The sequence below is a fragment of the Harpia harpyja genome, chromosome 18 (genome assembly GCF_026419915.1).
Source record: "Harpia harpyja isolate bHarHar1 chromosome 18, bHarHar1 primary haplotype, whole genome shotgun sequence".
NCBI classification, from domain to species: Eukaryota; Metazoa; Chordata; class Aves; order Accipitriformes; family Accipitridae; genus Harpia; species Harpia harpyja.
The window spans coordinates 9,043,026-9,069,840 of record NC_068957.1 but is presented as its reverse complement, the minus strand read 5'-3'; the positions used below and the strand labels follow the sequence as shown (position 1 = coordinate 9,069,840).

Here is a 26,815-nt window from a genome sequence, read left to right as displayed (position 1 = left end):
GCTGTATTGCGGCTGCGACCTGACCACAGGGGCTTGGTCTCTTCTTGCTCATGCCGGCGTGGGGTAAAGCACACAGGGCGCCGGGCTGAGGGAGGTGGAAATCCCTGCCGAGCGCCGCTTTCCTGCGGCTGAGAAGCATGCAAGCGGGCTGCCGGAGTTGAAATTATTGCCGGGGCTTCTTCATCGCACCCGCTAGAATGGGTAAAAAGCACCGCAACGAGAGCGAGTGGTTTTGTTCTGACATAACAGGTTGAAAAAGTTCTCGTGAGGATGGGTTTGCCTCGAGGGTGGGACGGGCAGCGTGGGCAGCGGGACGCAAAGGCGACGCAAACCCTTGCGCGACACGGAAAATGGGCAAAGCGGCACCTCTCCGGTGCCCCTCTCCGAGGGGTAGGATCCCAGCGACCCCCCCCCCGCCCCCCGCCGCCGGCCGCGGGGAAGGGGACGGGCAGCGGCCCTGCCGAGCGGGCGCGTCGCGTGTCACGGCGTGGGCGTGGGCGCGAGCCCCTCGCACACCTGCGCCCCGGGGCTGCCCGCCGCCGCCGCGCGGTGGCGCCATCGCACCGGAGAGCGCGGCCGGTGCCCCGCGCCGCGCACCGGGCAACCCCCGCCCCCGGCCCGGCCCGCCCCGCCCCGGGCGGCGTGTGTGTGTGTGTGTGTGTGTGTGTGTGTGTGTGTGTGTGTCCCCGGGACGGGTGCCGAGGCGCGCTCGTCCCCGCGGGGGTCTGCCGTCGGGGCGGGAGGAGGAGGAGGAGGAGGAGGAGGAGGAGGAGGAGGAGGAGGAGGAGGAGGAGGAGGAGGAGGAGGAGGAGGGGCCCCGGCGGCAGCGGGTAGAGGCGCGCATGGAGCGAGCGGGGAGTAACGGGAGCTGCCCGGGCTGCCGGCTGGAGGAGGGTCCGTCGGTGCGGGCCGCCACCGCCCTGGCGGCCGTGCTTATCTTCACCATCGTGGTGGACGTGCTGGGCAACGCGCTGGTCATCCTCTCGGTGCTGAGGAATAAGAAGCTCCGGAACGCCGGTGAGCGCGGGGCGGGAGCGGGGAGGCGGGGCGGCCGCGCTGCCAACTTGCCGCCGGCGGGCGGAGCGGAGCGGCACCGCACGGCACGGTACGGTACGGTACGGTACGGTAGGGTACGGTACCGCACCGCGGCCGGGGCTCCGGCGGCCCCGCCCGGCAGCGCTCCCCGCTCGCGGCCGCGTGGGAGCCCGCGGGGAGACAGCCGCGGACGGGCCCGCAGCCCCTCCGCTCGGCACCGGAGCGGTAAAAGGGCGTCTCGGGAGCCCCGGGGGCCGCGCTGGCCCGGGTGGAGGGGCGGTGAGTTGCTCGTCTTTCCTCTCCGGTGACCCGAGTGACGGCGGGGGTTCCCGACTCGCCGTCTGTCCGTCCCGTCCCGCTGCTTCTGTCCTCCAACTTCTCGGAACTTGTGTCCCCCAGAGGCAGCTGCAAATCGAGGAGCCCCGACTCACGTCGCGACTCAGGTAAAACCCGCATTCCTTCCACCAGCAGCGTGCGGGGAGAGAGCGGGGCAGCGGGCGCTGGCGAGGAAAACTCCGAGCGCCGGAGGCAGGCGCAGAGGAAGAGCGCTCCTGGGTTGAGACGAGCCCGTTACAACGCCGAGCGCTTGCTTTTATGCCCCAGCCTTGCGTGTGGTTTAGCGTTTTCATCTCAAAGGTGCTGTGCTTTCGATGACCAACTGGAAGCGGAGTGAAGATTTTCCATGTTTTTTCCGTGGGTAATTTGAAAGTCTGCTTTGGCACCTTACGTATTGACCTCCCTAATAAATTAATCTAGGAAAATTCTTGGTATTAACCGTTTTTAAGAAGGCTGTGGGTTTTGAGCATGTAGTTTGGTTTTTTTTCTTTTTTGGTGGCCTTTGCCGTTAGCAAAGAAATAGCACTGGATATAAATTTTAGTAAAGAAATAGCGCTGGCTATAAATCGTTCTGGAAGGAGTTTCAAGTAGTCTGTGTAGTGCTGCTTATAACATACCATAGAGTATGTTTTGCTAAGGACTACACCACTGTCCACTTTTACAGTGAAAGATGTAAAATGACCTTTAGTTTTATAGCTTGTAAAATGGTTTTAATTAAATATCTCCCGTGTTTATAATGTGTAAGACAAAGTCGTAAGGATTTTGGAGATGCTGATCTCTCTGTGTCTCTCTCAATTTTCTGTAAATATAGAGTAACTCAACAGAGTTCAGTAAAAGTAGCTGATGGCTAAGACTGATGGGACAATTTCCCCCCAGTGCCTTTAACATTCGATTGATTTATTACTGATAGTACAAAAATGGCCGTTGGCTTGGGCAGGTGCTGGATGCAGTGACCTCGACCGGTGAGTTGCTCTCTAACCGGTACACGAAACACATCCCACAGTATCCACCATACATGAACATGCTGTACTGGGTTTATGAGAACTTTAATATAGTTGGGAAAGGTATTGTCCATTCTCTTTGCTTTGCTTTAAAATGTGAGCGCTGTGAGCTTGTGATCGGTGGTTCTGGGAAAGAAAAATAGAGACACCCTCCCCTTCTCCCCAAGATAACTAGTGGTTTATGTTATCTGGCTGGTTGGGCAGCAAGCAGATTTGAAACTATTCAGCTGCTTTTATCACCTTTCAAATTGTTAATCGCTTGAATGCATTTCATGTCTTAAGACTGCCTCTGTTATGAGTTGAGTTAAAGTTCCTGCGAAAGTGAAAAAGAACAGCTTTCCTTTGAAGTGACCATGGAGGTGTTTTCCAAATCTTAATCCTTGTCAGTAGCCCGTTGTCTGCTCTGCATGCAAGCTATCGGGATGTACGAGTAAAACCAACACAAGTGAAATCATTGTTAACCTCCCTGACTTGTGGGGAGGTGGCTTTCTTTGCACACACAACTTGAGGGTGACTAGTGGGGAATTCAGTGTTACACGCTTCGAAGCGGTGGTAGGTATCGAGAGACCCGTCCTGCTTTGTTGACCTGAGCATCGTTCCTCCTTCAGTCAGCAGCCTAAACTGGGAATGCCTTTGCCAAGTCACTAGAGGGGTTCAGCAGCAGGAAAGCGAGGTCGTCAGACTGATGGTGATGGTCCGAAGTTCAGTAAGGTAAAACATCTAACCAGCATTTAACTGTTGTCATCTTGTTTGGCTGAAAAGATCATGTGCGTTTAGGATGTTCAGACAATGTCCTGCGTCTGTCCATGTCGGGAAGCGAGCGGGCTGTCTGCCTCCCTGGACGCAGAATGAGAAGTCAGGGGTCTCGGCTCAGTTCATGGTCCTCCTGACATGTGAGCAACACCACGAATGAGAGGGGCTCAGCTGGAGTGCAGTTGAAGGCCTTTGGACAAAGTTCTTCTGCTCATGTTCAAACCTACCCTAAGTCAGTCCGGTAAATGAAAAGGACACCCGTTATGGATGTGTCAGCTCTTGCCAAATCCTGGAAGCGCCAAGCCCTCCATTTCTGGAGCAAGCTTACAGGGAAGCTAGCAAGAGCCCAGCTACAAGGTCGTCCAGCTGGAGCTAAAACTGCATCGCCAGGGTAGGCTGGATTCAGGCTGGGATGTGAAACTGGCACTGTTTCAGTAGCTGCGGTGGGTGATCACTCTTGTGGGGATGGGGTTTTTGGTCCATCCCCCTGGCCCTCTCTGCAGCACTTGGCACACTTCAGCACCTCTGCGCAGCCTGTAGCTGCAACGGGCAGAGAGGAGGAGTGTGGCTGTCAAGCGGGGTCTCCCAAGGGGTACCCTCACCAGTGGGTCAGCTGCCTGGAGGACATCAGCAGCTGCCCGGAGCTGAACGAGCAGAAGGAGGTGAGTGATGCCTGTGAGCAGAGGAAATCCACATTCACTGAAAGCCCCAGGCTTCCTCCGAGGTGGAGAGTTCACGTCCACAGTTGGTTGTTCGATCAGTCATGCTGGAGAACTGCTGGCATTAATGCTTTCCTACAGTAACATCCAGCTACCTGGACACTCGGAGCTGCTTGTATGGTCTGAGAGCTTCAAACAAACCTCCAGGCTTTGGTCCATATGTCCACAGTGCAGGACATTTAGATGGTTGAGGGCGTGGGGAATAACTCTGCTCCTCTGGCAGGAGAGATGTCTGTATGTCTTTATGGGAGGCAGGTGAGAAGGGGTGAACTTTTTTGGCAACTGAAAGCCTTCACAAACCTGGCCACCCTGCTATTCCTGCACTGGTGGAGTTTAAAAGCAAAATACCTGACCTCTAAAACTTTCCAAGAGAAATCACTCCACTCCTTTTGCCCTCTGGGAAGGTATAACGTATGTTGGGTCGGTGTTGGTGTGTCCTGTGTCGTTACTGGAAGGTGCTCAGAGTGCTGAGCACAGATTAGGACCCATGTAGGAAATGATAGAAGGGAGCCGTGTGTTACGTGGCACGTGCAGGATCGTGTCCAGCCGAAGGCTGCTGGCATGGCTGAGTCTACAGCTTTTCATTTGTGGGTCCCGCTAGCTTTACAAGGGTGAAAATCTGCACTAAAAACAGCCAATATTTTTCAATGAGTTAGCCCGCTTTTTGGGCAGAGGCTCTGGAAATACCCTTCTCTAGATCTCCTGCACTTGCTGCAGACTTAGGCACACAGCCAAAACATGCATTCCCTGAAAACCCACGTCTCCCACCAGTGCTGCCGAGAGCTTCGTGTGCAGAGAGCCATTTCTGTCACCTCGTGGGCCCTTTTCCCTCGTGGAAACATCGCCTCTCCGGGGAGCCGAAACCTCCGTGGGGGCAGGCGGCACAGGTATAACTCTAATGAGGTCACCGGGCTCAACCGGCTTTTAATCCTCTGGATATACACTATACACTGATGTTTGCATAGCACTGGGGATTTTGTTCTTAGACTGTCACACCGGCCAAAGTCAAGCGTCACACACAAGTCTGCATGTATTATGTCAACACAGTTCCCTTTGTCAGCCAAATGTGTACTCTTAGAAGAAATACTAGATCAGTTTGACAAGCCCTCCGACCAGAAAACTCTGTTGACTAGCACTAACGGTGTTTCCATCTCCAAATACTGGCTGTTCCCTGGCTCTGCCGGGGACTGCAGGCAGGGTAACCAGCCTGCGGTTCCCGGGTCAGGCCATTTGCCCTCTGAAAATATTGGCACGACGCTAAGTTTATGTTTGCTTGAGTGGAGTTTTTTATTTATTGTTCCAAGACCTCTGGAACTTCCTGGCTGGCCTGGGACATGTTTCTGTTTGGGTTTTTTTTGTTGTTTTTTTTTTTAAGTCAAAGTTAGGGATTTGGTGAGCTCCTTCATACACTTTGATGTGCAGGTTTTCTAGTTACAGATATGAAAAATGGTTGGCAGACGGTGTTGCGTATCTTCCCAACTTGCTTCTCAGAGAATTTTGTTATAGCTGAGATATACGTCATCCTTATCTGCAAAGATAAAAAGTAATGCTTATACTTTCTACATCTTCTGTATCAGGATAATTTCACTGTACTTTTTTAGCATCAAGCCTGTTGTATTGATAGATTGTTGCTTTTTTCCTGATATACCTATTGCCATTAGGTTTTTTGATATCTTTTAGCTCTCTTTATAAAATGTGTTGATTTCCAGCTACTAATTTTTGTAGTGAATTTTCTATTTATTTGTTACATATTTTATTTAGTTTTTGATTTGGCTCTTGTCTTAAAAAAATTCTTATTTTAAGCCAAATAAACTTTTTTTGAATATAGTATTGGTTTTTGGGGGGGAAAGGAGGGCTCTACTAAGGCATCTTTAAACATCTCCCAATAAGCATTGTGTTTTCTCTCAGTTATTTTTGTGTCTGATTGTTTCTAGTTTTGGGAAACTGACCTTTTAGAGACGTGTTGGACCATGTTCTGCTTCCTTATCTCAGATGCAACTGAGAGCTGTGATTGGTTTTCTTCCAGCTACTGCAGGATTTCCTTGTCCTAGAAAGCTATCTATTATATGTAAGTGTGTTGAGATTACTGCTTTTTTTTTAAAATTTTTTAAATTTCTTTTTTTAGCACCACAAACCCTCCAGCATCTGCCACAAGCCTGAAATTACATCTTTTCTTTCTGTACATTGTGGGTAGATGCTTCAGGAGCTGCTCATCTGTTCTGCTGATTCATCTGTCTATAGCAAACTCCCACCAGTGCTTCTGCAGCAGGTGTCTTCGCTTTCTGGTGGGCTCTGTTGAGGGAAGTGTGCTGTTTGTCGATGAAACAGCGTGCAGGTTGCTGGGACTCTAGGCGACCCTGGAGTTGCACCCGCTTCCCCGCTCCCTGGGTCCTCTAATGTGGAAGGGTGACACCCGGCACCCTCTTGCTCTTCGACAGCGATGGGTGCCTGTGACATCAAACGGGCGAGCTGCTGACAAACGGTCTCGCTGTTGCTTCTCCGCTCTTGGTGGGGAGTAATCCACGACAGCGTTTGCTTTTAGCTTCATTACTGACTCGCTCAACTGGACGGTGATGAATTTGCCGTATCAAGCTGACTGCCAGTGATGCTTCCCGTGCCATGCACCATGGGAACGTTAACTGCGGCTGCTCCAGAGAAGCCTGGCTGGGGCTGGGGCTCGGGCTTGGCGCGGGGATCGCCTGGGCTATACGGTTGGTGCAGAGAAGTTGCTGGAACTGTCTGGTTGCTGGTCTGTGTACCCGAGTGCACCCAGTGGGCTGCGGGAGCGGCGGAGCAGGCGTGCTGGTGGGCTCCTGTCGGTCCCTCCCCGCGCCCCGCCGCCGCAGCCCCTGCCCTGTGGGTCTGCCGGTGGGCGCTGGAGCGGGGCCACCGGCTGCAGGAGGTGGGAGAAGTGGGAGAGACAGCGGGATAAAACCTGTGGGAAACTTACTGTGGATTAAGGTAGAGCCTGAGCTTTAAGTGTAATAGGAGTGTGAAGTGAAGAACGGTCTTAACCTGTTTTTTCCTAGAAGGTGATTTGCATAGTGAGACACAGAGGAATGGCACTTTGCTTGGTCTGTGTCACAGCCGCAGGGCACAGCCCCATGGCCGAGCTGATTTGGAGATGTCTCTGACAGCATCACCTTCATGTGCTCCAGCTTTGGTGGGGTTTCACGTCGTGTTCCCACCCAGACCCTTGCCCATCTCTCCTCCCAGCGGGGCTGCGCTGGGCTCCTCCCGGGCTGTGGGAGCAGCAAGGTGCCCAGAGTATGGAGGAGGAGGCTCGGAGCCGCCGTCCTGCTCGGAGCAGCGTTCGCGGCCCCGTGCTGTGCCGCTCCCATGCTGTACTCTGGGAGCTCCGGAGGAAGCGGCAGCTCACTCGGGTGTGAGTAGCTCCTAAGTTTTTTTGGAGCGCAGTAGCTTCAGAAGTATTTCTAAATTGGTCCTTCATACAGCTCCATCGGGGATCCCAAGGGGATTCCATCCCATCAAGTGTGAGAGGTCAAAGCCACCAATTTTTGGTTTTGCTTTTTTTAAAATTTTTTTTTCTATTTTTTTCTGGGAAAAAACCCCTCCTTACAATTCATGTAAATGGGAGTATTTTTAGGAGTGCTGGATCTCAGGAGCCCGTTGTGAAACTTTGCAGAACTACCAGCAGAAATATCTACTTCCCTGTCGTCGTTTAACCCCAGCCAGCAACTAAGTCCCACGCAGCCGCTCGCTCACTCCCCTCTGGTGGGATGGGGGAGAGAATCAGCAGGGTAAAAGTGAGAAAACTCGTGGGTTGAGATAAAGACAGTTTAATAGGTAAAGCAAAAGCCGCGCACACAAGCAAAGCAAAACAAGGAATTCCTTCACCGCTTCCCATCGGCAGGCAGGTGTTCAGCCATCTCCAGGAAAGCAGGGCTCCATCACAAGTAACGGTGACTTGGGAAGACAAAATGCCATCACTCCAAACGTCCCCCCTTCCTTCTTCTTCCCCAGCTTTTTAAGCTGAGCATGACGTCCTATGGTCTGGGATATCCCTCTGGTCAGTCGGGGTCAGCTGTCCCGGCTGTGTCCCCTCCCAACTCCTTGTGCCCCCCCAGCCTCCTCGCTGGTGGGGTGGGGTGAGGAACAGAAAGGGCCTTGGCTCTGGGTAAGCACTGCTCAGCAATAGCTAAAACATCCCTGTGTTATCAACACTGTTTTCAGCACAAATCCAAAACATAGCCACATACAAGCTAATATGGAAAAAATTAACTCTATCCCAGCCAAAACCAGCACATCCCCCCACTCCAACATGTTGGTTTTCCAGGAAAACCCCTGTTTGGACGAGGACTTGAACACAGCCCCCTAAGTTGTGGATGTGTGGCTGGGGAACAGAGTTAAAATGCTGTCAGTCACTCAGTAAGTCAGCAGTGCTCAGCATGCACTTCAGGTGCACTGGTGGTTTGATAGCCAGGTGATATGTGGTCAAGCAAGTTATTATATTATAAATACAGGATTTGAGAGAAATTAAGCAGGTTTCCACTAGAAACAGTAATTCTAGCATTTCTGAACTGGGGAATATTTCTCTTTGCCAAGCGTTCGACAAAGGTTTTGTTACATGTTGGTGCAGGTCTCTATGCACTTACCCTCAAATTAGTTGAAACAAAAATCCTCTGATTAGGAAGATCTGCGTCTTGTATCACGCAAAATAACAAACACCCTGCCTCCCCGGGAGGGCCACCCTATGGGCCTTGCAACAAGAGTTAGCAAGCCAGGTTGAGCCCAGTGCTGAGCTCCCTTTCTCCCTCTCTGAATCCTTCCAACCCCTTTGCCCTTCCTTGCCTCTAGCAAAGGCTTTTCTTTTATTCCTTTGAGCCCCAAAGAGCATTACTGCCCCAGGACTTGGTGTTCCTGAAAGATTTGGAGAGCCAAGTACTGGCTTAGATAATAGCAAATAATTAATTACCTTGCAGACAGTCCTTCAACGCAAGCTGGAATATGTTTTGGGAAGGGGGAAGGTGGGCATACGTGCTCAAAGTAGCTGCTCTCTGTATGACTGCTGGAGTGATTAATTAAAAGGCTTAAAAAGACAACTGTCACGTGATGGCCTATAAATAAAATGGAAATTAATTCAGAGATGGTCTTTGTTTGCTTTTTTTTTTCTTTTTGCATTTTCATTGCATTTTGTTTGCTTTTCTTTTTCTTTTTGCATTTTCATTGCATTTTGTTTGCTTTTCTTTCTCTGTGCAGAATGTTTAATCCCTTCCAAGTCCGTCCCACAGCAGAGAGCAGGGGCAGAGGAGGACAGGACCGTCCTTTGGGCTGGTTGGCAAGGAGAAGGCTGTGCCACAGTCCCAGGACACTCCAGTCCCTGACAGCCCCGGTCTGATGGGACTGCTCTTTGTGGAAGATGTAGAAGGAAAGCCGTGGTGTAGCTTTCTCATGTTTAACTACTCTCATTCCCAAAAGCTGGAGTGAGGACCAGTGAATCCCCGTGTTCTGAGACCGTTCACTTGATGTCTTCTGTTGAGAGACCTCAGATCTTGCTTTGTTGAACAATCCCCAGCATCACCTTCAGATGTGATGTTGACAAACGCTGCGATGGCTGGGGGGGACTGGGGTCCAGCAGCCCGGGGTCCGACCTGCCCTGAATCCCTGCTTGTCCTTTGACTTAGATGCAACACTCGCGGGCCTGGGCTTGGTCCTGGATGAATTTCAGGCACAACTGAGCTGGACGCCGGAGCTGCTGGGGAATGAGTGTGTCACAGCCGTGGATCCTGGGCCAGCATAAAAGGACCCAGGTAGAGATGGGTTCAGCGAGGCCTGGGGCAGGAGGACGCGCAGAAGGTGAGGAAGGAGGGGGATAAGTGGGAATGCTGATGGAGTGGTGAGAATTCGGCCACAGCAGGATTTGGCAGGATGTGCCAAGCACAGCCAGAGCGAACAAGGGCGGGCAGTAGGATGCTTAGACTAACCGAGCATCTTCCCCATCCCGAGGGGAAAGGTGGGGAGAACTGGCAGCTCTGCCTGTTGCAGACATTTGTGTTTGATGGTAAGAGTAGGTGGGCTCAAGAGACCCTGATGTCTTCTGGGAGGGAACGTAGCTGATCCCGTGGGTGCCGAGCAGGCGGTTCCCGTGGGCTCTACAAGTCATAAGTTAAATGGAGTCTAACACATTTCATCTTACTCCTGGCCCTGTGTCTGGCCTTCAGGTCTGAGCTGTGAGTTTTATTTCTGTAGATATTGCAGCAGAAAGTAGAGCAAATTGAATCTTAATGGGGTGGGTGAAATCCACAGCAGAGTCACATTTGGATGCATTAGGAACTGGAGCCCTGGCCTGTGCTGCCAGAGGGAAGCACTGCCTGACAGCCAGGTGGGAGGGAGCAGCCTCCCCGCCGTGCCCACAGCACGGATCCTGCACGGCGCGGGCTGCCCGCGTGGGCCAAAATGGGCGACACGGGGCTCTCCTGTGGCTTTAGCTCTGTCCTACTTGTGGGGAGACTCACAAGGAGGGATTTAGGAAAAGGAGATGTTCTGCAGGTGGTCCAGGATTTTCCAAGGACTCGTGCAGGGTGACTAATTTGTTTTCCTGCACGCTGCAGGGTGAGGAGAGCCTATTGACTGAGGTCACCACGGCAGCTTAAGCCAGCCCTGGGACTTGCGTATGAACATGGCGTAGGAGGGTTTGAGGAGTGGGCAGCAGGTAGAGGAGGTAAGAGGGAGTAAAAGACTGGGGTCCTGGTGCATGGGAATGGGTTTGGGCTCTGCTTTTAGGGTGGAACTGCTGGAGACGGGGAGGAGATGATCTGTGCTCAGGACTGGTTCTTCTGTATCTACCCAGTCTACCTACTTATTCTCCTGCTTGCGTCTGCTGGCCGGTTTCAATGGCAGGAGCCATCCCGATCTCACTGTCTTCCCACTTTTTTGGTCCTGAGTCCCATCTGCAGGCTGCTGAAATACTCCTGCCTGGCCTTTTTAGTGTTGTACATTTCTCCTCCCAACACACCTGTCAGCACTCAGTTTTGGGGCTTCCTTGGGCCAGTGGAGAGTCCCTGGCTCCGAGGAGAGCAGAGTCACACCTCCCATCGGAGGGATTGGGGCTCGCCCGTGTGGCAGGCAAGGGAAGAGGTGATGGGACCTGTGTTTTGAGGCACGCTGACAGAGACGGGAAGGGTTGGGGACATCGGGGGAGGCGCGTGGGGCTCCCACTCATGTCCCCCGGGGAACAGTGAAGCAGGGGTGGCAGCGCGGTGGCACTTCCCCCGTGCTGCTGTTGGTTTCCAAGCAAAACCCAGTGTTGTTCTTGGCTGGTTCCTAGGAAAATGGATTATACCGTATTCAAAATATTCACTCCTGGATTTAATAATATTGCAAAAATAACTTAAACATATTTCTTTCAGAATCTTATGGTATTCCATGGAAATGCTGTCTGTTTTTCTGCCAGGGTTGCCAAGCATGTACTCCAAAGCCAACACTCGTGCAAGTCATCGCTCTTTTAAATAGAAGGGGAGAACAATAGCCTGTGTTGGAAGCTTTGGCCCCGTGCTGTCTGAGGACAATGGCTGTGCATTGTACCATTCACTACCTTCAGCTTTTCATCAAAGTTTCCTGGGTCATAGCTCTGCGTTGACATCGCTAGAGAGGTGCCTTGGGGAGCAGAGCCAGGGCTGAGCGGATGGGTAGCCTTCCTCTACGACTACACCTTTTCCAGGTTAAATTGTTCTTCAGTTTCTGCACCTATAGAGACTGTTCTTCAGTCTCTACATGTCAAGGTGCTCCCTCCTCATCCTTTACTTTGAGATGCTCTAGAACTTTTTGGCAGTTGCCTCAGTTGTGGAGGAGCTGGGAAGGTGGTGGAGGCCTCTCGACACTGGCCTGGTGTCTTATCTGCAGAGCTGGCATGAGCCAGCCCAAATAAAAGCAAACCCCAGCCCCTGCGATTGATTGCCCAGCCAAGTGAAGTAGCCCAGCCTTACAGCACCTCCAGGCCAAGCCTGTGGCTTTTCTGTGTGGTCGGGGAGGAGGTCAGAGCTGAAATTCAGGAATAGTCTGGCCAATGGTGCCATGGGCATAAGGTATGTTAACTTTATCTCGAGCATAGTAAGCACCCTTTCCAGTTCCTGGTACAGAGACTAAAAGCATGGCATGACGATGTAAAATGTCCCTGGAAGAGGCTTCCAGTAGCATTTGGAGCAGTCTGGAGTTGGCAAAATTCATATTCCTGCTTTTCTCTCACACTCTCCATCATCCTCTCTCACGGTCCCCTCCCATCTCCACTCTTCTGACTCCTGGTGGAGGGCAGATCATGCTCACACTAACAGTACCTGTTAATATCTGACTGAAAATGTATCTGTCTCTTCTGAGGTTTGCACCATTAGCTTATTTACAAATGGCCAGTATGATCTCAGCATCTCAATAAACAGCAGAAGCAAAGATGAAGATGAGTTAAAAAGTTAGCTCTTCTCTGCTTTCCATCACTAGTTCTGCCTGTTTTCTTTCTGGCCTTTCACAAATATTGCCACCATCTCTGGACCTTTCAGTGCCCTCCTTTGCAAGGAGAAATTAAGCTAGAATAAAGTATACTGGTCCCTTTTATGTGGAAGTAGATGTTGTCAAGTCAGAGATTATATCTTGGCTTTTCCAAGGGAAGACTAGAAATGAAAGAAACCTTTTCCACTATACCCAAGATGTGAGTGTTAAGTCAGCGGCAAGCTCTGCCTTTCTGTCTTAGGTCTTATGTCTCAAACGGTCTTTCTACGAATCAAAACTGATTAGGCAAAACTAATTGGACTAAGTAGAAAGCTTGCTGACAAAACCCTTTAAGAGTACGTGTAGTTGACAGGCACTGAAATGATCAGATATTGCAGTATGGATTGCAAGCTCTGCCTCTCTTGTGCTCGTCCTTGGGAGTTTCTGTAGGGAGGGCAGAAGTGCGGTGCAAGGACTTGCAGAAAAAAGCACGTGCGATGGGAGAAGGAAGGACTTGTTTAGTGGGAGGCTGTCAAGCTAATCTCTGCCTTCAAACAGGCAGTCCTGCCTGCCGAGAGCTATCACGGCCAGCAGTTAGAGCAAAGAGGAGCAGCAGGAGTCGCAGCTCTGTGCTGTTCTAGACGAGACACAAGCTGGCAGCTCCCACAGGTGATCTCCTTGCATTTCTTGCTGTGATGCATCTGGGTGCCCGGGGCGCAGAGCGGTGCCTTTCTGCACGGCGCCCTGTGTTTTTAAGGGATCGACAAGCCCAGCCTGTTGCAAAAAGTGCCCTCTTTCAGGGCACTTTTCGCCCAGGTTAGGAGTGGACCGAACACCTAGGCGTATGCGGTGGTCTTCTGGTCCTTCAGAGATACACCGGCTTTATCCTCATAGGAAAACAGAGAACTTTTTAGGCAATGTACTCATGTTGTTCCTCACAGATGCTGACCGGCCAATTCTTAATGACCCAAGACCTCACCGGGGACTTCAGAGGGCTCTGCTTTCAGGAGGACAGCTGCAGTGAACAAAACATTCCCCGCCTGGTCTAGATGAGCATTGAAAGGTGAGGTGATGCTGTCTGCCACCACCTAGCTAAGCCCTTCTAAAAGGCAAGTCAGGACAGAGGAGCTGGGAACTGACTTGAGGGAAAACCTAGGCGGGAAAACCAGGGTTTCCCGTGCAAGGCAATGAGGGAGTAAAATTGGCTTGCTTTGCCTAATTAGGACAATAGACTAATTAGCTAATGAGAGAAGCCTTCCCAGTGTAGATGTAACATCGGAAGCCATTAATTAAAAGTCTTGCTAAATCCCAGGCTAGACAAAGCCTTTGGGATTAGTGTGGGAGCAAGAAATAACCACTGGATGAACACCAGCATTGTGTCCCTTAGCAGACACGCAGCCTTCTCCGCCTTCTCTGTGGAGTCTTTAAAATAATAAATTTGCTTTGGAATAAATTATACAGATATGGAAACAGAGCAGTGGGCAAGCAACAAACAGGGCTTACAAGGAGCTAGACTGTTTCAGCCTTCCTGTGGTAGCATCTGTTTTTCCTTGCTGGTATTTTGACTGCAGTTCCCTCTTTTGTTATTTCTTTTTTTGAGACAAATTTCCCCCAGGAGAGGCTGGATTTCTTCTGATTGATCGTTAGCTTTACAAAACCAGTTGCTGCTGCTGGACCGTTCCCATTGCTTTGATGAACCAGTCTTTCACAGTTTTTTCTTACCTTTGAAAGTGATTCTTTTGCCCATTTACAACAAATGTGGAAAGATACCCACTTTTCCTCCCCTGTGGAATGAAGACAAATGATCAAACTCTGACACTTTTTTCCTGGAATGGGATCCTGGTTTGTAATCAACCCTTGTACTTTCCTCTCCCCTGTTTTTAAATGAGTTTCAATTCCTAGCAATCAACAAAACTGTGCTCTGAAGAGGTGACTTAGATGGCAAATTGTTATCCCCCTCTTCCAGCTCCTATAGTGTTCATAATGTGGGCAGAAGCTTCTCCTTGAGGGTGCTGCTGAAGGGCATGCCACCACTGCCCTGGCTCCCACAGAGGTGGCATGAGTGTGTCAGGTCTCTGCTTACACTGACTTACGGTAGGTGCTACTTTGTAATGGACCATCCCCCCGAGGAAATTTTACCCTATGGTTTAATACTCATTACCCTACAGTGGGATACTCAGTTAATGGGCAGGCACCCGTGTATGTATCTCGCTGGGTGAGGTTTGCTTGTGAGGTTTTAATGGTTTGTACTCACAGAAGATAGAAGTTGGCAGAGAGGTGGCTAGCATGAAGGTAGTTTTGGTGTTAAGGGGAGGGTGGTTGTGCTGCAAAGTTGTTGTGCACTGTGGTCCTGTGCTTGTTGCTGTATGGCTGTGGGACTTGGCTGATACCCCTGTGTTGTAAGGGTCCTTACTGCAAAGCTGGTGAGTTGTTGGGCCAAGCCCTTAGCCACAAGCTGTCCTTAGCTGTGGTAAAATGCCCCCCAAACTGGAGCGGAAGGATACAGCACGTCAATGAAGAGGAATTGCTGAGCAGCCCTTTGTCTGGTTTAGCTTTCTGCTATAGACATCTAAGACAAGTTCATTTTGAAATAGAAAGACGACTGGTTATTCTGCACCGTGTCACCCAAGAAAAGCACTTATTTTTTTGAAGAAGAAGAGACAGAGAAGCCAATTCCTGAAAGGATTAATTTTGTGCACGTCCTTCCACACACCCTTGCTTCTCTAATTCTGCTGAGACTGCTGTTTTATGGGGGAAACCAGGAAGGGAGAGGAAAGGTGCTGTGTCCGGGGCATCTAAACACATTTGGTTGCTGACTGCAGGATGAGGATGCCAGCGTGGATGGGCTCCTGGCATTGTATTGCACTTCTATCTTTGGAAACCCAGTGGCCCTTTTTGTTCTGATGGGTCTGTTTTAACTCTTGGACTTTCCTCAAAGCAGGGTTCTCAGTGTGTGCTGAATCCTTTCTCAAGTAATCGGGTGGGATTTGAATTGGCAGCCACAAGTAACTGGTGGTGCAGCTGCATTTGTTGGGGCACCCTGGCCGCAATGCGTTTAGCAGAGCATAAATGTGTTCCTAGTAATGCTGTTAGAGTGGGTGCTGGTCCCAGGACACGTCCGTCCCTGCTGTATCGTTTGTACTGGTCTTGCGGAGAGGAGACGGTCCTGGTCACGCGTGCTGCCGGAGGCTGCCAGCCACCCTACAGCCCCTGCGGTGCTGGAGCGCTGATGTACGAGCTGCCACACCGACGGGGACTGCAGAGCTCGGCACATCGCTCTCGGGAGCAAAAGGCGATCCCCGCAACGCGTGCGGGGTAGGATATTGAGCGCCTGGCCTGTTCTCCTGCTGTGCTGTGCGTTCCTGGGGGGGAGGAGAGCGGGGCGGGGGGGGGAACGGCGTGGATTCAGGAGAGAGAATGACTCCCTCCCTCCTGGGCATCCTAGAGCTCCAAATACTTGAACACCTCTGCTGTAATGGGAAGATAGATACTTTGCAATCACGCTAAAAAGATACTGTATAAAAGACTTCTGATTTGGCACCTTTTGTCCTTCTGACCGGTGCTGACTTTAAAGCAGGCACGGTATCTGCTGGAGTGGCCTTGAAGTGGCACAGGAATAGCAACAGGGGAAACTGGAGTGGAAGTTCCCTGCAAAGTTAGTAAAAGGACAGCCTGAAGCTGAAATGTCATTCAGTTGCAAAAGAGATGAAAGTAGCTTTTGCTTAAATACAGCCCCTTTCTTATACCTCTGCCTGTGATCTTTGTGACTATGTATTTGTCAAAAATGGTTTTCAGTTTCCTGTTGAGGAGGGTGTGAGTAGTTAGAAAGCTCTTGTGCTGGTTTTCTGGGCAGTTGGGAACAAAACCCAATGCTATCGATATCCCTGCCACCAAACTGGGCCTGGCAACTTTTATTCTTATCCTTTGCACTTAGGAAAGTAGGACGGAAGATGTGATTTCTTTAGCATGGTGATGAGCTGTGGACTGTAACAGGAGCATCCTTTCCAGGGGACTGCTGCCGTACGAATACATTTCAGACCCACTATGTGCTGCTTTCTCTGTCCAAGACAAGGAGATTTAGAGCTGTAGTACCTGGAAGAAGCTAAGACGTGTTTGTGTCCATCCCATCGCCACATTTACTTTATTCCTGTCAGAAATGCCTAGTTTGCATTTTAACAGATGCATCAGGGATAACGCTTCTTCCCCTTGAGTACTGCTGGTGGTAGGATGAGACCTATAGATCAGCTGCTTGTGCAGCTACAGTTTCACCTCACATTGTATTAGTTTCTCCACCTCATTCCTTCTCCCCCCATTTAAAATTATTTTTGCTTTTAAGTGCTTTTCCAAGCTGTGGAAAGCTACTGACATTCTGAAACTCTCAACCTTTACCACAGAGAACACAATTCTTCTGCATTCTCTATCAAGTGTTTTATGATTCATTATTCCAGTAACACCTAAGCTTTCAAACATTTGTGGGTTGTTTAAACTTATTAACTCTATGAATTCTGAATGTACCTGTCTGCTAATGCATGAGATCTGTTCCTCGTGCCTCTTGTATTTCTCCGTCTTCCTCAAAATAATGCTGTATTAATTCCTTCAGTGATTAACAGTGTCTGCCTACAATTGTGTTGGAATTATCTTGAGAAGTAAGAAGCCAGCTAAAATTCAAAGCAGGACAAGGCAATCTCGATACGGAATTTGAAAGTGCTGCAAAATTATACCTAAAAGAGATCAAGCACCTCTGTTTCAAAAGCTACTCTGTCCTTTTCCCTTCCTTCTGAGTAGTAAATGACCTGCATTAAAACAGTTTAGGTGAGCAACAAAACACATCTATATGTAAGCAGCAAAAAGACAGAAATAGAGCGAGATGAATCCAAAATTATTTTGTGAAGCAACTTGGAGCCTTCTGACTTAAGATCTGCGTTCTGAATCATTGTGCAGAAAAATAACCCTTTGTCCATGTGAATGGATTTAGACAGGCTTTAAAAGGAAAGGGTGACATGAAGTTGGGTGCTTGGGTTTGCCTTGTGATGAGGATGCTGTCTTTTGGGGTCACCTCTACTGCCATCCTCTCAGTCTCCCCTTTCCCGTGACAATCCCTTGGAATTGGGCCAAGACAGTGTCACACCGGGAAGCGATGTAAAGCCAATGAGTAGGGTTTCGTGGCATGGAAAATATTTGCTCTCTTCTGCGAATCGTCTTCCTTTTCCTTAATCTCTGAACGTCTCCATGCATAATCTCGCCTATAATTAAACCCACGTTGGAACCAAGAGTGTGGCACCTAGTAATTACTTTATTAATTAATATTGTTCATATGACTTTCATTATCTTTCACTTATGTTAAAAATGGGTTTTTATTTACCGTTGTTCGAAGTCAAGAATTTAGCGTGTATTTAAAAAACACACACAAACCCAACCCTTTTTCTGTTGGGGGTGAAAAAAAAAAAAAATCCCACCCACAACCCGTGTTCAAGGCTTCCCAAGTATTTAAGCAAAATTAGTAATTGTCTTTAAGGAGTTAAACTTGTGGAGCTTTAACTGAGAACTACACAACCTTTTTTGGTAGTTGTGGAAAGGAAAGATCTGGTGCGTGTGTCCAGTTTGCAGTCCAGCTCTGTGACGTCTGTTTTGCAAAGCTGTACCCGCGGAGGTTTAAGTGGCTGGAAAGATATATATATAACACGAGTGACTTTTTGCATTGCGTCCTTACCCTGCCCCTTCGCTCGTCCCGTGTGCTCAGGCTGTGGGCAGGGGCTGTGCCTGGCCTGCCAGAACGGAGCCTGCGTGCTGAGCTCATGTATCGCTTTGCCTGGGCACTCATATACCAACACGAGTGACTCACATGCTTTCCATCTTACCAAAAGTTGCAACTTCTATAAAAAAACCAAATCATTTTATCAGTGACTCTGGCAGCCCAGGGATTTGTATGAACAGCTTCCTTAAAGGCTAAAGGGACCGAACACGGATGCGTGTTTTTACACTGTTGTTCTGAGAGAATGGAGATGAGCCTTCAGAGCTGGCTTGTGCTGGCAGACCCAGCCAACCAAGATGTTGAAGCTGAACAGCCGGCTTTTTGCATGCTAACTGATATCTAGAAGTTTTCTTGAAATGTGCTGGTTAAAGAAAAAAAATTATTGCATCCGTAGGATACCGATACTTCATCCTAGTTCATGGCTTTATCTATTTCAACTTTCGATTCAGATTCTAATTTTTCACACTATTCAGAAAACTTCCCCAAACAAGGAGCAGGAAAGACTATGGAATGCTGAGCACTTGTTGACTCTAGCGGCCCAGTCCTGTACAATCTTATTCCTCATCTAATTAGCAAAGCAAGATAACCAGAGGGTAGCATTTTGTGTAAACTCATAGATGCAACCTGCTGTCTTGCAGGGTTGTGCAGGGCGGTTGTAAATCAGGTAATGCCTTTTATCTTACAAGTGGCTTCATCTCCTGCTCTGGGTAGATTAAAGGAGTATAATAGGGAGCAAGTATTACTCATGCCAACTTTACGCGTACTTGGCTATGATGCTCCTTTTAGGAATGTTTCCTTCTCCAAAGAGCCAAATAAGAAGTGTCATCCTGAAAATGATGACCGATTAACAAACTGCAACATGGAAATACTAGGGGAGGGAACAGCATGTGGCCCGTGTAAAGCCCTGTAGCAACGGTGGAGAGCAAAACAACTGGACTTGATTCATGGGTATATCTTTAAAAATTCAAACATGAAATAACCCAAGAGGAGCTGGTTGTACAGCTGTGTACATCATCAATGGTGTAGTCTGGGTTTGCTCAGCATCCAACACTTTCAAGCTGAAACTTTGGGGGAATTTCAGTAAGAAAAGTACATTGTAATTACACAGGGGTTAAAAATGTATCATTTCTTATTAGAAGTGTATCTGGCCAAATTGTAAGGCTTTTTTTCTCTTCTTCCATGGCTAGTTTTGTTTAAGACCTGCTTTGCAACAAAGCTGGTAAAACCAGGCTTTTTTACTTTAGGAAGTGGAGGAAGTACTGCAGGTTAACCTACAGGCAAGGCTAGAGGTATTTTATTAAGACCACCATGGGGGAAGCCTGATTCTGATTTATTTGTAGAAATTTCACAATTTGGCAGTACTGTCTGGCAGACTTCCTCTTGATTTTTAAATGACTGGATATTAGGATTGGTCCGAGTAGAAAGCTTTGTTTGAATGTGAACTTCAACTAGAGATTAACTGAACTTTCTTGAGATCCTAATGGTCCCGTGCCCAATTAGAAGAAACCAGTGGTTACTGATCATTGTAGTTAGTGTTTTCATTCACATATCTGTTCTAAATAGAACTTTTCCAAAAGCTTCTGTCGAAATTTAAATGGACTGTTTATAGCAACCAGCCAGTAATACAATAAACTGAGCAAAATGTGCTGAGCATATGAAACAAGCAGGGTTATTAAGCCATGAATAAATCATTGGTTCAAATCAACTTGCACTAACAATAGTGCCCATTTAAAGAAAATGTACCATGTAATTCAAAGTGTTTCAGAATTAATAACAATAATTATATTCTTAATCACCAGGAGGCAATGTTTCTTTCCCTTGCAGCAGAGGAAACCTTAGTAATGCAGGATTTATACTTCTCTAGATGTAAGCCCTAATTTCTCCATAGCAATCGTATCAGACACGTGCCATTGTATGGGATTATTCCCCTCTGCAGAATGGGAAAAGTCAAAGAAAGATTACAAATTTGGCCTTGTATGTTGTTTTAGGAGAAGAATGGCTTTGACTCTTAATTTCTCTTCTATGGGGATTTGCCATGTCCAGATTTTGGTTTTGGTGTTTGGAATTGGAACAAAAAGTCAAAATTTCCTGCAGACTGAAGAAGGTTGATTCTAGCTTGTCAAAACACTTTTTTACTGCTGAAACATGAAGACATTTAAATGCGCATATAAGGTAAAACTGAATATTTGCATTCAGATAAGTTGAGATGAAGTAAGCTGAAGCATGTTTGCCTACCAAGCTAATTCATTTAGTCATTTGCTCCTGAAAACTCTGTCCAAACATCAGCATGTTTCCCATGAAGGTTTTGGATTTTGGTGCAGCAATGTTTTCTTTACCTGACAGAGAACACTGCCTTAGAAAACAAGTGTTCCTAACAGCTCCGCACAGTTGGGAAGAGGACCTGGGCCTCTGGGCGTTCAGCCCCCAGCTCTGTCCGCGGGGCCGCAGCTCCTTCAGCCCGTAGGCAGCCGTGCCTCAGGGATGCGAAGCTCACCCGTGGGAGCAGCGGCCAGCTGGGATTTGGCAGGGAACACCGAGGTGACCTTTTTTTCTTGTATAACGTCTTGTACAATGAATCGTTCCATAAATTGTGGAGGCTTTACTTATAAGAAGTACGTCTCATTTGGGTAACCAGGTCGTCTTCAGGTATGGGTGGCTTCTTCCACCAGTTGTGCTGGTTGTCACCTGTGGGAGCTTCGTGCCCGGTGCAGCTCTCACCCAGACAGCAGGGTTATGGCTTTCTTTGGAGATCGCTGAGCTAACTGGGAAGTTAGGCTTAAATGACGCAGGCTTATCTTGGAGGACACTTGTAAAGATCTGTCAGATTTGCAAGCATGCATTTTCTGTGAATACGTCCTAAAACTTTTCTGGCCATCGTTCAACCGTGGGCTCCTATAGCATCAGCTCGTGCCAGGCACAGCATCTTTCCTCCCTGCTTAGCCTTAGCCATTGCTTTCTGGCACATTTTCTTCGCCAGTTAGGTAACTTGTTAAGTGAAAGCTTTGTGCATCAACTGTCTTGTAAGATTTTCTTACAGATTCACTGTAGTAGTGTTTAAAAATTGAACTCTCTTATTAGAAAAACTGGTGTTTTATTAATATTATATACAATTCTGGTATGCTTGGCTGTGTGTCAGGGAGGAGCGCTCTCTTAAGGCACATTACCTCCCTGTTGCCCAATATGTATTTCCTTGAACTTTTCTGTGAGGCAGCTCCTTCTGGCAGCTGTTGGCAATGGGGCACGGGACCAGCTGACCCTCAGATCTGCTTTGATGTGGCTCTTCTCATGCTGACAGCCTTCATCAACCCTTTGGTCTCCATGAGGTATGAGAAAGTGTTACCTTAGCAGACCTCTGCAGAATAATTCAATGTGGTAAATATTGATCTTATTTACATGGCTTTCTAAACTGGCTTTCTGCTTCTAGTGGCACTAAAAAGTCCAAGACGTTATTTACATAGAGAGCTGAAAACATGGGGAACTGAAGCAAAATAAAAACAATCAAAATCTAAGCTTTCTGCAGTTTGCCCAAGACACCATGTATTGCAACTCCTTGCCTTAGTGCTCTATGTAATTTCTGGGGAAGCCTGTTATTTATTATATTGGAAATAACTACTTGAATTCATCCATTGTAGATGTATACAAGTATGTTCCCAATCAAGAGGAAGAATTTAAAGTTACTTTTTGAGCAAGTACTTTCTGCAGGGTTTTTTTTTTTATGGTGCTTGATGCTCTTTAGCCTCCTAAAACTTGAAAACAGGACAGTTCGTGCCTTGGGATGAGATGAGGTGGAGTTTGAAGAATAGAAAAGCACCAGAAACAACTTCTTAACTTGTAACGTTACCTACAAACCCGTTAAATACGTCTTTCAAAACCATTTTTTAAAGTGATGCTCCTGATGTTGTTGCCACAGAAGCAGTGAGAGCATTCACGCTCACTTCAGTACACCAGGATCAGCCCTGTTGGGAATGTCCCAAGTAGCAAAAAAAGGTGAAAGAGAGGTTTGACCCTTGAGACTTGTCAGACCTTGAGAAAAGAAGTACCAAGTGGGTGGGTTTGCCTACAGCAATATCAGGTGTGCCACCACACTTGCTTTTCCTTGTCCTTTGCTGAAAAATAGAAGAAAGCAGCAAGGGAGTGGAATAGAAATGAGAAGAGAAGAATGGTAAGGACACGGAAGGATGAACCCCTAGGCTGTGGGATGTAGATTTATGGGTCTCATAATAGGACTTGTGTTTGCAAATGTTTTTCTGCTTTTCCTAGTGAGAGGCAGTAGTCCAATTCTGTTCTCTTTAAGAGAAGGATCATTTATGCTCTCAGCATGGATGCTATTTCCAATTTTCCACATCCTTTCAGTGCCTCAACAATCTCTTGTGAAGATAAAGTGTGTTTATTGTTTTTTTTTTTCCAGATGAGGTTCTGTGGTGTCCTTCATTAAGGCCTCTGTGACTGTGTATCTCTGGGAAATGAGTGTAGATAGGTAATCATTCGCATGATATCATGTGCCAGAGTCGAAATCTGTGTAATTATCTAAAAGACTGCATACCCCGTGAGCTACAGAGTTGAAGAAATTTGTGGCTTCTAACCTGGACTTTATCTAATATCTAGTTTTGTCTTGGATATTATGTGGGTAATTCACATTATGTCATTCAAGTTTCCAAAATACATCTCCAGAGTATTGGTAAATTCTGAATTCTATTTTGCCCTGTATTAGGGATTGGAAGAGTTCTTGGATGATTTGTAATGAACATTAATCATAATTATAGGCATATCATTTTTGGAGCTTTTGAATTTGTGTCCTCTCAATGTTTGTGTGACTGTTGCAGCAGGTGCAAATATTAATGTAAACACAAGACCACATCCATGAAAAGAAATCTGTAAATGGTCAGAAGACTGATGTGTACTGAAGTAGGGCTTTCCTTCCCTGGGCTTTAAATAGCATCAGCAGAACCGTTACCTTCCCAATGTGTTTTCACTTTTGTTCATAATACAGAGAAGAACCAGCTTTGCCTTCCTTTACAACAAAAACCTGTACATGGATAATAATCCCACTAAATCCCGATATCATCTTTTTAAACCATTTGCACATTGCAGGAGATTGTGTAAGTGAGGGAGGGTAAATATTTAGAGAAGAAAAAGGTACTCTCATAGCCTGAAGCTAGTGGGTGTGTGATATGGACACATCACCCACAAACGTGTTGTAGGATGCACTGTGGTGAGGTAAGGCATAAAACATCTTTCTCATCGTGTGCCCAAGGGTGCTGGACCTGACAATTCCAAGAAACAGCAAACTTGAGTTTGTTTTCGGAGGGCTTGTTCCCATGCGGTCTCTAGCATGCTACACTGGCTCAGGGCTGTGTGTTGTGAACAGAGCATTTTCATTTCCAGCTTGGCCTATGGGGAAATGAAGTAGCCTATGTTTTAAGACCTGCTACTTCTCCTTGCAGAGGTCACACTGATTCAGTGAGAGCTGGCTTTGGCTTCCTATGACACTGCAATCTGAGGGGAAAAAAAATCTGTGAATCCTGGCTTAAATGGATAAAGTGAAATGCAGATGTGTCATTCTGCCTTGCCCTGATGTTCACAGGGGCAGGGCTGAGCCTTCTGCTGCTGCTGACATGCATCTTGCATTGTTCCTTGAAAATATCAACAGTGGGAAGCAAGCTGCACTTTTTGGGTCCCTAAAGGGAGTGTGTGGTGCCTCAACCCCCCAACTTCCCCAGCGGTCCCTCTGTCTTTGTTCCCTTCCTCACTCACAACCTGTCTCCTGGTTTTGCTCTTCCTTCAGCCCAATCCTACAGGCAAACAATGGGGAGAGAAATGGGAGGGGGTATCGTTTTCCTTCTTCCAGCTCTGCAGGCTGGAGCCATTCCAGTAGGGTGGGAGCACCATGCTCCTGCTGTCATGTCCATCACAGAATGAATTTGAGGGTGGCTTCTGAATTTAAAATGAACTAGCAGCAGTTCTAAGCATTGTCCTGCACGTCCTGCTCTTGCTTCTGGTTTTTCTCTATTCGTTGAACGCAACCTCATGTCAGACAGGGAATTGTCTTGCTGGCTCTGCAGCAGGAAGGCAGTACAGTAGGAGGGGATGCTTTACTCATCAGCTCCCATTGCTTTCATCTGTGATGCCAGCCTTTGCAGTCACATCTGAGTACCGCAAGAGAGTAGGAAATCCACTCAGACAGTTGTATTGCTGTAGGTGTGTAGTGCATCCTAGCAGTAGTGTTTTCCTCAGGCTTTTTCTCACTTAAACCCCTTTCGTCGTCTTCCTGTTATTCTTGAACGTGTTTCCTCCTGCCCTACTTCATCTCCCAAGAATGAAAAAGTTAAAAATCAGCAATAAGTGTTACAGATAACTGCTTATTTCTCCTATTTCCTGCAGGCAGAGCTCAAAGGTTGAGAGGAAAGATGCACCAAACTGCAGTTCTGCCTGAGAGGGCTTCCTTCTTGATGGAGCATTCTGGCTCCAGCCAGTTCTTTAGCCAAATTTTCTTTCTCAGCCTTAATTTCAGAATATGAGCAATTAATACTGGAAGAAAATATGGCCTTCAGTTCTTACTCTTAGGTTTTCCCCTCTTGGCTTTCAAACCTGTGAGACTTCTGAAATGTTAGATGCAGGTGTTTATGTGTTTCCTTCCAGGGAGTGGGCAATGGCAGGACTGCACGTCCTCAAATGAGCACAAGCCAGTAATGTTTTACAGTAGAAACCCTTGTTGGTGAAAAGTGAAGTCATCCGTTTCCTAGATTAGTTTTGCAAAAAACAATTCTTTTGTGTTATGAGGAAGAATAAAATAGTGGGTTTGATATCTTCAGAAAAGAAGGTTTCCATGTAAAACTTTCTTGGAAAATAAATCACTTCAGTTTTATCAAGAAAGTAAAAGAGCTTGAAATCACAGTGAAATATTCTGCTCTCATTTTGTACATTCAGAAATTTCTTCTTGGTTGATGCCCTGGAAGTTACATTTTCTGAAGTACTGAAGAACAAATTGTGTTGTAGCAGGAGCCAAATGCTCTTGTTCCAAACAAAAGGTTGTTTGTACAACCTGTGTACTGGAGTGTGCCGAGCAGCCAGAAAGCATGTGAGAAAAGAGCAGTGAGACTCCAGACGCGACACTTCGCCAATCCTCCCATTTTCAGTTTTTTTTTAAATTACAAAGTTTCTCTTGTTTCTTGGATGGAATAACACAGATCCAGATCCAACAAGCAGTCTGCCTTCAGTGGCCTGATAAATTGTTCTTAATTTTCTGGAATAGGTTAATTTCATTTAGGTAAGTGAAGGCAAAAAACCCAGGCTTTTCGGGGCACTGCCAAATAAGAAGATTAAGTCAGCATCAAGTCCATTAGTGAACCAATTTATCTATGTTGGTGAACAGCATTTCAGCCTCTTTGTCTTGCCTTTTTTTTTTTTCTTGTGTGGCAATTTAGGTAACCACCAATCTCGCTGCTTTACATGTATTGCAGCATTACATGGTGGTTGCTCTGCTTAAAACTAGGTTTACTGCCTTCTTAAGCAGATTTAGTTTAGTTTTATTTTTTTTATGGCAACTTTTTCTTTTTCTGCGAATGTACCATTTCTTTGAAAACTCATGGGACTTCACTTCTGGGAATATGCAGTCCTAATTGTTGTAGGCTACTGCAGAACATGCCTGCAATGAAGAAGTTGCCTCTCTTAATTGCACATGTATATGTGTCCATTATTATTCAGTGTCAGCTCTGAGCTTTCTTTCAGGAGACCTGTTCCTGGCCTCCATGGTGGGCCTGCTTATAGTTGTCTTGCCAGTCTTTGTCTTCTTCATTTTAGTTTCTTACTGATTGGAGGATTGGAGCCTCATGGACAGAGGTTCTGGTATCAGTTGAAGTCTAGCCTCTGATGGAGACTTTTTCCACCTTTGGGATATTTATAACGTGTCTGTCTTTTGTGGATTCTTTTCTAATTTCTTGGTCTTGGATTTTGCAGATTCTACCAAGAAACATGTCTGCCAACTATTATCCCCGCCTTTGTTAGTCTTGATGAAGCAGTCAGGACTTCAGGGAAAAGTCTTGGTTTAGAGGATACTTCTGCTAATAACTCCTTGCTCACAATGAGATATTCAGTTTTCCTCTTCTAGGCTGAGACATGGAAGATGAATTAGTTTGACTTGAAGCCAGCAGCAACCTCTCAATGGTATTGTGATGTTACCTCTAATTTTCTTGGTCTTTAGCATTATTCGTACAGAAGATGAGTTAAATGTTGAGCATCAAAATGAAGCCAGTTTTCCCATAGGCTGGTTCTGCGTTGTGTGAGTATGAACTCGACTGAAACCAGTCCCGGTCTGTGGTTTTGTAACAACTGAATTACCTGGTTTCCTGGAAAACTTGAGGTCAACGTATACCGTTTTTTAATAAGTGTGATCACTCACAATACCTCTGTTCTGCTGGGGACCAGTTTCCATTGTGTAGAAACTTTTTTTTTCAAATGAGTCGTCCAATCTTCTATAAAATGTGAATGAAGTTGGCCTTTGGGAGCAAAAATTACTGGGGAAAGGAAGGCAGTGTGATCAGACGCACTTCATTTCTGCAGGAAACCAGGGTGAAAAACAGAGATGAGCAGCACTGATATTCTGGGGTTTATACCTATGAGGGAAGAGTGCGTTCATGTCCAGCTGTTGTTGGTAGGTCCTTTCACTGTGAAAGCCATCTTCATGTGTTGGGAATATTTGTAATTTATGGTTTATATAGTAATGATGTGGCAGCAACTTCATGTCTACCTCAACACAGGGCCTTTTGGGGGACAGTCAGGGT

General features: G+C 47.3%; 1 protein-coding gene across 1 annotated transcript in view; it reads left to right on the top strand.

The window, feature by feature from the left end:
• The first annotated feature begins 842 nt into the window (after positions 1–842).
• GPR50 (G protein-coupled receptor 50) overlaps positions 843–26,815 on the top strand; it is a 44,954-nt gene continuing 18,981 nt past the window's right edge. The window contains exon 1 of the mRNA XM_052813945.1: positions 843–1,017. Within this exon, the coding sequence (XP_052669905.1) occupies positions 843–1,017 (175 nt within the window). The remainder of the gene's footprint in view (positions 1,018–26,815) is intronic.